This window comes from Schistocerca cancellata, chromosome 9 (assembly GCF_023864275.1).
Source record: "Schistocerca cancellata isolate TAMUIC-IGC-003103 chromosome 9, iqSchCanc2.1, whole genome shotgun sequence".
NCBI lineage: Eukaryota > Metazoa > Arthropoda > Insecta > Orthoptera > Acrididae > Schistocerca > Schistocerca cancellata.
Genome location: NC_064634.1, coordinates 302694519 through 302707002, shown reverse-complemented (window position 1 = coordinate 302707002; position 12484 = coordinate 302694519). Strand labels below are relative to the sequence as shown.

Here is a 12484-nt window from a genome sequence, read left to right as displayed (position 1 = left end):
CCAACTCCCACCCAACCTCCAGCCAACACCCTCCTGAGCGGACAGCCCAGCTACGAGCTATCTTGCACTTAAATTCTCCTCGCGTTGCTGCAGAAGTGTCACTACAGGATCACCCAAAGAAGCCACAACTTAGCAACACAACCAAAGTAGTTCAATGAGTACCAGAATCCATATTGGGATACCCGCTCAGCTCATCTTTGTCAACTTCAATCCTCAAAACAAAATGCTTAAATGTTAGCCCAGACAATGAAGACCAAAAAAGTTGATTGGGGGAACAAATCGCGTACTTGTAAATTTCTGCACTGCACAGTAAAAATCTTGACCGGTGGGCTATGAGCAGTGGGGTGGAGGGTGGCTTTAAAGGCCACTTTTTTATGTTTTCCTCAAATAACTCAGAGACAATGGCTTCTAGCAAAAATGTTTCCCAGTACAAAATTAAATGACATTAAATTTCCTACAGAAAAGGTCCTATTAATTTTTTCTCTAGGGCTAGTAGTTTCTGCATGGCAAGGGATCAATAAATCATAGATTTTTAAAAATTTTCTTCTAACAATATAAAATTAATTTTAATTTTCAATGAAGTGGGTTAAAACAAATATTAAATGTGAGTACCACTTCTAAGAACAGTAGAGCTGTTTTAAGGGATGAATTGTGTTCTGGCAGTATAACAGGGAGGAGGGAGAAGACGTGTGGAGTGCAGAAGTGCTAGGGACAGTAGGTTCCCGGATTGTGTTAATGCACTTACCTCCTTCACAGGTCTGCAAACTGATCGTTGAGCAAGTGATTCCCCACTCTTATCTACCCCATTACATCACGAAGAGCAATTAATGGTGCTTCATAAAGTTATATGCGCCCTCCACAGTACACCCAATGAATCACTGGTGGTGCATTGTGGAGACATAACCAGAGAATGTTTATTTTATACAAAATGGTGTTAACACTACATGGAATGCAGATAAGAGTCACTAGTAACACTAACACATGTAATGCATGGGACAGACACTCTGTAAATCTCTGCTCACAGTTCTACACTACTAGAGGTGAAATTGATTCTTACTCATCTGTATGACAGCTGTAGTGTTCTTCCAGGAAAGGCAACTTGCCCCACAACGAGTGCAGCTCACTTCTCACTTCACAGATAGTCTATCTCTCCCTGACATCTCTGCTCCAGTTCTCTTATGCTAGTAGACAAAATAACTTCACTGAGCTCATGTTAGTGTAATGTTGTTGTTTTCAGTATATTGAGTACTTATTTGGTGGTGTTACGTGAGCTGTTATGTAAAACATGTCCTTGTGTTTTTGATTTGTCTATCGTTGACAGCATATTGTATAGCCATCTAACTGTAACCAGTTGCTTGGTGGTGAATTAATGAATGCCCATATAACTCCGTGGAACATTCTGTAGTTGCTTCTTGTTACGTAGTGGGGTAGATAAGAGTGGGGAATCACCTGCTCGACCATCAAATTGCAGAACACAGTTTATTCCATAATACGGCTTTACTGCATTTAAATGTGTACACATACTTACTATTTCTTTTTTAACCACTTCATTTAAAAATGAAATGTTAGAACAATGTTTTTGACAATCTACCATTTTTCCATCCCCTGCAGTGTGCGAACTATTTGTCCAACAGAAAAAGAGGAGGAGGACCTTTTTGTAGGAAATTTAATGTTTTTGATTTTGTGCTGGGAAACATTTTTGCTAAAAGCTGCAGTCTGAAGAGGTACTGGAAGAAAAACATTAAAAAGTGACCTGTAAACTCACATCTAACCCATTGTTCACACTCCACTGGTCAGAATTTTTAGTATGTTGTTCACGACACTCCTTCCTAGCACTGTGTAAAGAGATGCAATTACACGATTTTTCCCCCTAATTTTCCGTCATTGACTGGACTGTGTGGTGTTGTTTCAGTAGCTTTTAACATTGTAGCAACCAGCAAACATTCTTTCATTCTTGTCTTGTCCTTTTTCTATGCCATCTGTTCCTGCAAGACTTCATCAGCTGTTACGGACTGAAAGACGCAACACCTTCTTCACATTCAGTATATTCATCGAATTTACAGTAATCAGTATTTTCTCCTCGCCTCATTATGTACTGTCATTGTTCATTTGCAGTTCTTGATGATGTGATGTCTTCTGTAAGTGTCCAATGAAAGCTAGTCTTCTTGAAGCAATTTGAGATTGTGGTTTCTTGAAGAGCTTCTCAGGCACATCTTACAAGATGAATCACATCCAAGGTCATAATCTTTCTCTTCATGATATGAGTTGCCTCTTTTACAAAAGAACCTTCCTGTCTTTTTGTTTTAGACATTTTATAATGCATTTATCAATTGTCTCAAAATAGCTTGTGCGATTGGAGGGCAAAAACACATTTATATTATGTAGATACTGTATTTTGAAGATGCACTGCAAACTGTGTCAATAAACAGGATAATTTTTCTATTCCTAACACCCAACCTCGCGTCACAAGCACACGAGCATTATTCAAAAGTAGTTGTTATCCTTGTGTTGCATTAGATGTATATTTCGCATGGAAATGTCGGCACATTTGTAAAGCATCGTGGTCTCTTTGCCTTATTAGTTTCACTCGCTTCTCTGTTCTACCTTCATTACAGCATAATCAATCAGTTTACGAGATTATCTGCTGTGGTATTTTTCTCCACTGAAGTCAAGAATTTCACCACGCAGAAGGTGAAAAAATAAGCCTACTTAATCTGCGCTAAAAACATCATTGGGGCTACACTTTTCCCTGGCTGATAGAAGAGTATTTTTCCATAACTGAACAATGTTTATGCGTCCAGCTTCACCTCAAACACTTCTATACACTAAATTATTTCTGTTCTTAAGCCTTTTGATCTAACCATTGGGTCCTTTGAAATCTTGGAGTCCCAACTTTTGTGCCAAATACATTTCTTTCTCATGAACAGTGGTACAATCAGTTGGAATATTTGAAGCATGAGATTGTTTTATTTGTCAGAAGCACATTTTGCAGCTCCGGAAACTGACTGTCTACACTCATTTTTGTTTCTGATTCCTCCTTGCAAACATGATGCTTCAGTTTTTGTTTGTTCGCTCACTATTGTATTTGATGTTGATGGAGGAGTGTTCAATTTTTGTTCAGTTTCAACATGGTTCATGTGTGAATTTTTGTTCACTTTCTAAACAGTGTTCCACTTTCCTTCATTTGTTAACTGTCTCACTCTCCTTATACCCATGACGTACCAGTACACTGTTTAAAACAGTAAAAATCACAGGCTGAGATCAGTCAAAGGGTAAATACAAAGAGTTACACACTAGTTAGTTTATTGTTTGTCCTCGGCAGATGTCTGCCAACCTGTACAAACTACATCCATGCATAATTTCCACACTAGCAAACAATCTGCAACAGAATTTGTTGGCACTGAATAGCACTGTCTTCCTGCACATTTCGACACACAGCAACTGCAATTGCCAAACAGTACTGATACAGCCAAAACTGAACACGCTAAGTGGGGAGGAAGGACAGGCAAATTGGATGTATGTTGTTGGAAAATGTGGTAATGGTACATACTACCAAGATTCCACTGTAATAAGAGCTAAACCAGTTTTAATCAATAATATGAATTAATAGTATTGTATTTTTAAAGTAAAGGTAGAAATAAGTAAATTCTTTAGAGTCTTTATTAAGCATGTGATTTTGCAGTATTGGTTAAAATATTTTCATAGTTAACTTAGGAAACCCAAATCTGAATTTAAATTTATATGAATAATTCCATGGTGGCGATTATCTGGAAAACCTGGAACTGTCAGGGAATTATATTTTACTTGGAAAAGTCAGTGAAATCACAGGGAATTTCAGGAATTTTGTAAATTCTCAGGGAATTCTGTCTTTTTTAAACAAACTTTGTAATGTAATTCTGTTGAGCTTTATAAATCAAATTTGAAAATCCTAAGTGTTTCAAACTGTGCTATTTATTTGAATATTGGTCCATTTAAATTATCTGTTTTAAAACTGCACTTGAACTACAGCTGAGAGGAAAGAAAATCCTCAAGGGCCTTGCCCTCCTCCCAACCACTCACTGTTAATTTCGCAGGAGCTTCTTATGATATCGTCTTCCCATACATGGAATTCTCAATTTTTTACCCATGTGTGAGTAGCCATCCTGAATTGTTACAATGCAATAAATTGTCAGAAAATAAAAAATAATTATTTGAAATCCCTATATGCTTTCCACATTTCAAATTTGTCTTACAACTTTTAATAAGTGCCAGTTCTACATATTACCTGCTACAGGCTGCAGTTACTAGTAAAATAAAATTTGGTTTCAGTATGTTCCCATTGGAATACCATCATGAAATTCAGCAAACAGATTAACAAATAGTGTATGATGACATACATTTTCTTTAAAAAAAAGCCATGTTTTGGAACTTCAATAATTAAAAAAATGGTATCACGTATTTTAAAGTTTATAAGTAATTGAATAAAAGGATAACAAGAAACGTAATTGTTGGGTTCAAATTGTTGTTGTTGTTGTTGTTGTTGTTGTGGTCTTCAGTCCAGAGACTGGTTTGATGCAGCTCTCTATGCTACTCGATCCTGTGCAAGCTTCATCATCTCCCAGTACCTACTGCAACCTATGTCCTTCTGAATCTGCTTAGTGTATTCATCTCTTGGTCTCCCTCTAAGGTTTTTACCCTCCACGTTGCCCTCCAATACTAAATTGGTGATCCCTTGATGCTTCAGAACATGTCCTACCAACCGATCCCTTCTTCTGGTCAAGTTGTGCCACAAACTTCTCTTCTCCCCAATCCTATTCAATACTTCCTCATTAGTTATGTGATCTACCCATCTAATCTTCAGCATTCTTCTGTAGCACCACATTTCGAAAGCTTCTATTCTCTTCTTGTCCAAACTATTTACCGTCCATGTTTCACTTCCATACATGGCTACACTCCATACAAATACTTTCAGAAACGACTTCCTGACAATTAAATCTATAATCGATGTTAACAAATTTCTCTTCTTCAGAAACGCTTTCCTTGCCATTGCCAGTCTACATTTTATATCCTCTCTACTCCAACCATCATCAGTTATTTTGCTCCCCAAATAGCAAAACTCCTTTACTACTTTAAGTGTCTCAAATTAATGATATGAATGTAATAGAGGGAAACATTCCACGTGAGATAAATATATCAAAAAACAAAGATAATGTAACTTACCAAACGAAAGCGTTGGTATGTTGATAGAGACACTAACAAATACAAACACACACACACACACACACAAAATTCAAGCTTTCGCAACCCACTGTTGCTTAATCAGGAAAGAGGGAAGGCGAAAGGATGTGGGTTTTAAGGGAGAGGGTAAGGAGTCATTCCAATCCCGGGAGTGGAAAGACTTACCTTAGGGGGGAAAAGGGACAGGTATACACTCGCTCGCTCGCCCTCGCGCGCCACACACACACACACACACACACACACACACACACACACACACACACACACACACACCAATCCGCACATATACAGACACAAGCAGACATATTATAATATTATAATTAAATTATAATAAAAGGATACAAATTTTAGGTCTGTAAGTCGAATAGTTTTTGAGATATGGTCATCGCAAGGTTCCAGAACGTACAGTAAAACCCCTTTTTGACGAATCTCAGGGGACCAAAAAGAGGGTTTTCCTCAACTAAGGGTTTAGATCAAAATACACTAAATAAGTGTTCCAGAATCAAAATTGGAACCTAGGCTATTTAGGCCATAGAATTACTCCATAATCACAAATTAACTTTATAATGCATATAAAAATACAGTGAACATGAAAATGTTTCTTGGCAAATTTAAAAGAACTCGATATATTTATAATACTTTTTTTTAATTTCAAGATATTTTGGATGTTCGGTCACATCAAAAGTCATCAACTGGTATCTTGATTTAAAAGGAGAAAATTTTATTTTGCTAATGGCACTCAATGAATTAGATATCACAATAATGAATAAAAGTGCTATACTGTTGGAGTCTTAAATTTACCAATAATTAAAGGTGGCAACTTTCCACTTCCGTCAGTGTTCACGCACAATAATGCTGTCATTCTCTCTTTACTCTTTTGCCCTTAATTGAAAGTGTTTGAGGTGGAAGGAGGTTATAAAATACACAAGTCTCATTGGCATTAAAATATTTTTGGAATCATACCCTTGAATCAGACGTGGCAAAGTATAATTTTTCCAATGCTCCACACTTTCATTGTCCACAGACGCACTTTCTCCACTTAAATTTTGGGTTGAGAGATTGTTACATTTTTTAAAATGATCTAGCCAGCCGTTAGATGCACTGAAGTTCTCATATCCCATCCTCAGTGCAATATCTCACGCCTTCTCACGCAACACATTGCAACCTATGGGAATATTTGTGGCTCTTATTCCCTGAAACCAGTCTAAAAGAGCAGTTTCTACGGCTTTGGAAGACGACTCATGAATATTCTTCCTTTTTGATGAACATGAACCGTGTGCTTCTAAATTTAATAAAGCCTCCTTATTTTTCATTATTCCGCACAAAGGTGATGGCGCCAAATTGTACTTCTTTGTAACATCGCATAATTTCATACAGGTATTGCGATTCTCTTCAAAATCTTGAATAATTGTTAGCTTCTTGCTGTATCGTCGGTTTTCTTCATTTACTGGCCATATTACACGTATGAAAACACTATTGTAAGTACATTACACAACTACAGTATACATTTAATGCTTTCACTTTATAGCGTCAGACACGACAGCTGGAGTGGTGTAGTGCAGAAGAATTGTGTTTTCAAGTGATCAGTTTAACAGTCACCAGTCTCGATAACTTCACAACTATCGATACGAGACCAATATCTGAACGCTATCACGGACATAGATTTTAAGAATGCAAATGATCAAAGCCTAACATTATGATTTAATGTCCAAAAACAAGAGGTGCAGCTGCAGACTGTATTTTAATTTGCGAATTGTAATGCACTTATTCCTTAAAAGCGGGATTCAAAAGAAAGCGCGATTCATTAAAACCAAATTTCGGGAACACTGTTTTTATGGCGTTATCACCGGGACCAACGAAAGTATTTCTTAAAAGTGGGATTTCCTTAAAAGCGGGTTCATTAATATGGGGTTTACTGTAACAAAAATCACTGAATTTTGAGAAGTTTAAAGATTAATATCTTTAAAATGAATGGTCAAAAAAAATCAATTTGTAATATTTTTCCTGAACAACTACTATTAATGTACATAAAATCACAGATCCCAGGAACTACACTATGGTTGATTTCACATGAGCTGTCTATTAGTGTTTTTTGTGTTCAATACTTGTTATCAAGCATTTGGAGTGATGCCATGACAGGGAAGCATGGGCTGCTGCTGAATGGTGTTGCATTGTTTTCAGTGATGAATCACAGTTCCGCACAACCCCAGCTGACCATCATCAGCAAGTGTGGCTAATGTTTTGGAGAGGCACAGCAGTGTTGCATCTGGTGTCATGGTGTGGGAAGCTGATGTGGATGATTTCTTGCCATGTCTGATAGTGACAGAGGAAGCTGTGATGGTACAGCAGTATGTCATGCACATCCTGCATCCTCAGGTGTTACCTGTCATACAACACTATCATGGTACAAGTTTTCAACAGGATAATGTCCTCCTACGAATTGCACATATTGCTATGTACTGTTTTTGTGGTTTTGAGGTACTGCTCTGGCCAGCAAGATCCCCAGCTTGGTCCCCAATATAATGTATGGTACCAGTCAGACATCAACTCTATCCCAGTACCAGTATAAAGGGTATTAAGGGCCATTTACAACAGTTTTAGGCCAGCTTGGCTTCCCATCACAATCAGTTCATGCATCCAGGCTAGAAAAGGCTGTAACATCATACTGATAATAGGGCTCATACTGCAAAGTTCTTTGTTAGTTTCATACGGTTTCGTAATCACTACAAGAACACCACATATTATCTCAAGCTTATCTTATGGGGTGCTTCACTGTTTGTCAGAAAGTGTAGTTTGGTGATAAGATAGGTGTGATGATAATTGACTACTGGAGAAGTGTTGAGTAGGTGTTCGGTGTGCACCAGTTCTATTGATGATGAAATCCCAACAAGATTCAGACTGTTGGCAATGAGGTTTCGTAGAATTAGTATGGAACAGTTTGATGAGAAGAAAGAAACATTCATAGAGATAGAAAACTTGTAGATACGATCGACAAAGTGCTCCTATATAAAAGATACCAACCATTTCCTCCATCGACTCTCCACAATTCCTGTCCCTTTACCACGTGGTGCCCTGCTTGTCACTATTGATGCCACCTCCCTTTGTACTAACATTCCAAATGCCCATGGCCTTACCACTATTGAACACTACCTTTCCCAATGCCCGATGGATTCCAAACCAATAACCTCATTCCTAGTCGCCATGACCAACTATATCCTCATCCACAATAACTTTTCCTTTGAAGGCATTACCTACAAACAGATCCGTGGTACAGCTATGGGTACCCACATTGTACCATCCTATGCCAACCTATTCACGGGCCATCTTGAGGAATCCTTCCTAAAAACCCAGAATCCTAAATACCTCATCTGGTTCAGATTCATTGATGACATCTTTGTGATCTGTATTGATGGTGAAGACACTCTATCCCACGTTCCTCCAGAACCTCAACTACTTCTCCCCTATTTGCTTCACCTAGTGCTACTGAACCCAACAAGTCATCTTCCTAGATGTTGACCTCCACCATGAAGATAGCTACACCAGTACCTCCGTCCATATCAAATCTATTATCTGCCAGCAATACCTCCACTTCGACAGCTGCCACCTGTTCCATATCAAGAAGTCCCTTCCGTACAGCCCAGCCATCCATGGTTGTCGCATTTGCAGTGACGAACGGTCCCTCTTTAAATGTACCAAAGGTCTTAATGAAGCCTTCACAGACCATAATTGTTCTCCCAACCTTGTGCAAAACAAATCTCCCGTGCCTTATCTTTCCAGTCTCCTACCAAGTCCCAAAGTCTGGACACAGAGGAGCATTCCCCCTGTAACTCAGTACCGCCCAAGACTCTGGAGGAACTGAATTACATACTCTGCCAGGGTTTCGACTATCTTTTGTCATGCCCTGAAAAGAGAAATGACCACCTGCCCTCTGTTCTTCCCACCTGTCCCACAGTGGTATTCTGATGTCTGCCGAGCCTACACAATATACTCGTCCATCCTTACACTACCCCTGCTCCCTACCTCTTAGCCTGTGGCTCATACCCCTGTAATATACCTAGATGCAAGACCTGTCCCATACATCCTCCCACCACCACCTATTCCAATCTGGTCACGAACCTCACCTATCCTATCAAAGGCAGGTGATCTACAAGCTAAGCAGCAACCATTGTGCCACATTCTATGTGGGCATGACAACCAACAAGCTGGTTGTTCACATGAATGGCCACCAACTAACTGTGGCCAAGAAACTAGTGGGCTGAACATGCTGCCAAACATGATGTTCTTCATATCTGTGACTGCTTCACAGCCTGTGCCATATGGATCCTCCCCACCAACTCTAGCTTTACTGAATTCCACAGGTGGGAACTCGCCCTGCAATACATTCTATGATCCTGCAACCCTCCTGGCCTCAACCTTTGTTAGTCACTTTCCTCACCAATCCAGCCCTTTCCCTGTTCCCATCCCAGCACTACTCATCCGTCATTCCACCGTCACACTCAGTCTTTTCACTTCTCTACTTTTCCGCTACTTCCCCCCCACCTCTCCCCTGCCCTCCGTCTAAACTGCAACACTTCAGTGTCTTCCCCCCCCCCCCCCCCCACCACCACCACACTATCCCTTCCCTCCCTGCCCCAGCCTCCTCCTTACCCCCACCCAGTCTCCACTCCTATCATCCACCGGTGCTGCTGATCGCAGTTCGGTTGCCTGAGCCTGCAGGTTTGTGTGTGTGTGTGTGTGTGTGTGTGTGTGTGTGTGTGTGTGTGTTGTTGTTGTTGTTGTTGTTGACGAAGGCCTTAATCGCCAAAAGCTTTACTTATTTGTGACAATATTTTTGTTGTGTCTATCTGTGACTCAGCATCTGTGCTACATGGTGTGTAGCAACTTTCCTTTTCATAATATTATTATTTCAAAGATATATAGAAACAAATTAATAATTCACCATGCCATAGCTGCTTGTATTACTTATTACTGTTTCAACCAGAAACAAGTATGCCACTACATACATATTTGTTGAAACAGGTGCTGTTTAATGATTTACTGCAGTAGCTGTACCAGCTTAAGCATTCATAACTCTGTGGCATTTCTGTGGCAGCTCATAATGATGTCTAAGAAATTAAAGCCATCAACACTTCTACATACTTCACACATTAATGCATCTGTTGCTATGGTCTACTTCATTTGTATGATCAGATATGTTATTTCAGTTCTTACCACATAGTAGTTACAATGGTTTAGCTTGTCATGTTAGAGTAACTGTAAGATCTTATCCATCTTTCAGTCCAGCTGGGTATGTCACCACCCATGTTTCTTTCCTAGTGACAGATTCTAGCCCTGTCACTTCAGGTTTTGCAGCTAACACTAGCCACAGTTTTACTTCTCAACAGCAGTGCCTTCTCATCAGATGCATATCTTTGCCTGTTATGGGTCTCCTCCTCCTCCTCCTCCTCCTCCTCCTCCTCCTCCTCCTCCTCCTCTTCTTTAGTTGTCACACTCATTGTCACTTCCTTCGCAGTCAGTGTTGCCTTAATTTGGGGTTCATGCTGGTACCAGGTATTCACCATATTAAAAACTAATTGGCTTTGACCCATTCTTACTTTTAGAAATAATGTGAAATAATATATTATGTAGAAGTTGGCAATACTCACAAGAAAGCAACACTCCTGTCTAGTGTTTTGTTCAGTTAGAGTATTGGTAACAGTGCTGTTTCATGAAAAGTTAATCAGATATTTCATCAGCGTGGAGAGACAACTGTTGCCTTTGTTGCTTCACCATTGATGTTCCGTTTTATGTAGAACGGGGTTATTTATGTGTCAAAACAACAAAAGAATGGAGCACATGAAACAGTCCAGATGCATTTGAAGTTTCCAAGTAGAAATTTGGCTTTTCAGTTTACTCTTGTGCTTCCAAAACTTCATTCTTTCCCACATGGCAGCCCTCTGTTACTCATGTTTTCTTTTAAAACTCTTGTCTCTGTTCTTCAAAATGCTCTTCTCTGTTTCCAAATTGTTGCATGTTTTATTTAAATCATCTAAACCATCTTGGACTGTTCCGAATCAGTTGTTCTTGGTTTGGTTTACGTTTTCCAAAAGTAGATTAATAGTTCTTTCAGTTGCCTGGTTGCAGTATGGCAAAAAAGGAAAATCTTTCATGTTTTTTACCTGTTACAGACTCAGTTTCCCAAAATATGAATTACGTTTCTTCATTTATTGTTAAAAATATCTCGTTTTGATTTGTATATGTAACAACGTGTATTACAGTCACTTTTAAGAAGTGAAGTTTTTGTAATTTTGGAAACGCAAAAACCTTTTTTGTTAACATGTTAGACATAAATAAAAATTACATTACCAAGGCTAGTGACAGTTGGCAGGAGCTGCTGAAATTCCATTTCTGTGGCACTTCTTGAAGTATCTGTTATACATTGAATTGCACACTTGCAGAAAAGTACATAGTTAATGTTGTCTCGTTAATACAGGCTGCCACCACAGAAGTCAGAATCTCGGTCTCGGTCACGATCGCGATCCCGTTCCCGCTCACGCTCACGTGGCAGTTCATCGGCCTCTGACAGAGGTGGTGATTTTGGTGAAGGATCTGATGGTCGTGCATCTCGTTCCCCTAGCAAACATTCTAGAAGTTCAGTTTCAAGTCGTAGCTTGTCTTCATCTTCGGACCAGTCAGACAAAAATGCAGGTAAGTGTGGTATTTAGTGGCTAGAAGATGGGAGGATTTTTTTGTAGAAGTCCCCCCCCCCCCCCCCCCCCCCTCTCTCTCTCTCTCTCTCTCTCTCTCTCTCTCTCTCTCTGTACTTTATGTATGCAGACTTGTCTCTATTTCACTCTCCTAGCATTATTGTTTATTGTCTATGACTTTACATAAAAACATAGAGTTGTGGTGTTTATGGCTTGTTTTTTGTGCTTGAAAGTAGAAAATAAAATCGCTTATGAGGGTTACATTAGCCGAAAAAGTATGTAAAACAAGAAGTATAGTGTTGGTTTGAATTTAACTTCGTACTGCTGGTTCATTACAAACTAATATTAAAAGAAATAATAGTGGCATCTCAATTTTTGAGAGTATACTTAAATGTGTTTTAATAACTTATAGATTAATTCATGTGTACTTTTGAATTGATAGTTATTCACTTTGTAGGTTTTACTTTAATACCTTATTTGCTCAGAGATAGGGATGATTGTCGCTTAATGACACTTCAGTGAGTGATGTGGTACAGTGGTTTACACACTGGTCTGTTATTTGGATGGCATCCAGTTTAGAT

At 39.1% G+C, this 12484-nt stretch overlaps 1 protein-coding gene across 9 annotated transcripts in view; it reads left to right on the top strand.

Annotated features, from left to right (window-relative positions):
* LOC126101058 (serine/arginine repetitive matrix protein 1-like) overlaps nt 1–12484 on the top strand; it is a 158618-nt gene that overhangs the window by 83263 nt on the left and 62871 nt on the right. For all 9 annotated transcript variants that reach the window (XM_049911729.1, XM_049911728.1, XM_049911727.1 and 6 more), the window contains one exon: nt 11690–11904. In XM_049911729.1, the coding sequence (XP_049767686.1) occupies nt 11690–11904 (215 nt within the window). The remainder of the gene's footprint in view (nt 1–11689; nt 11905–12484) is intronic.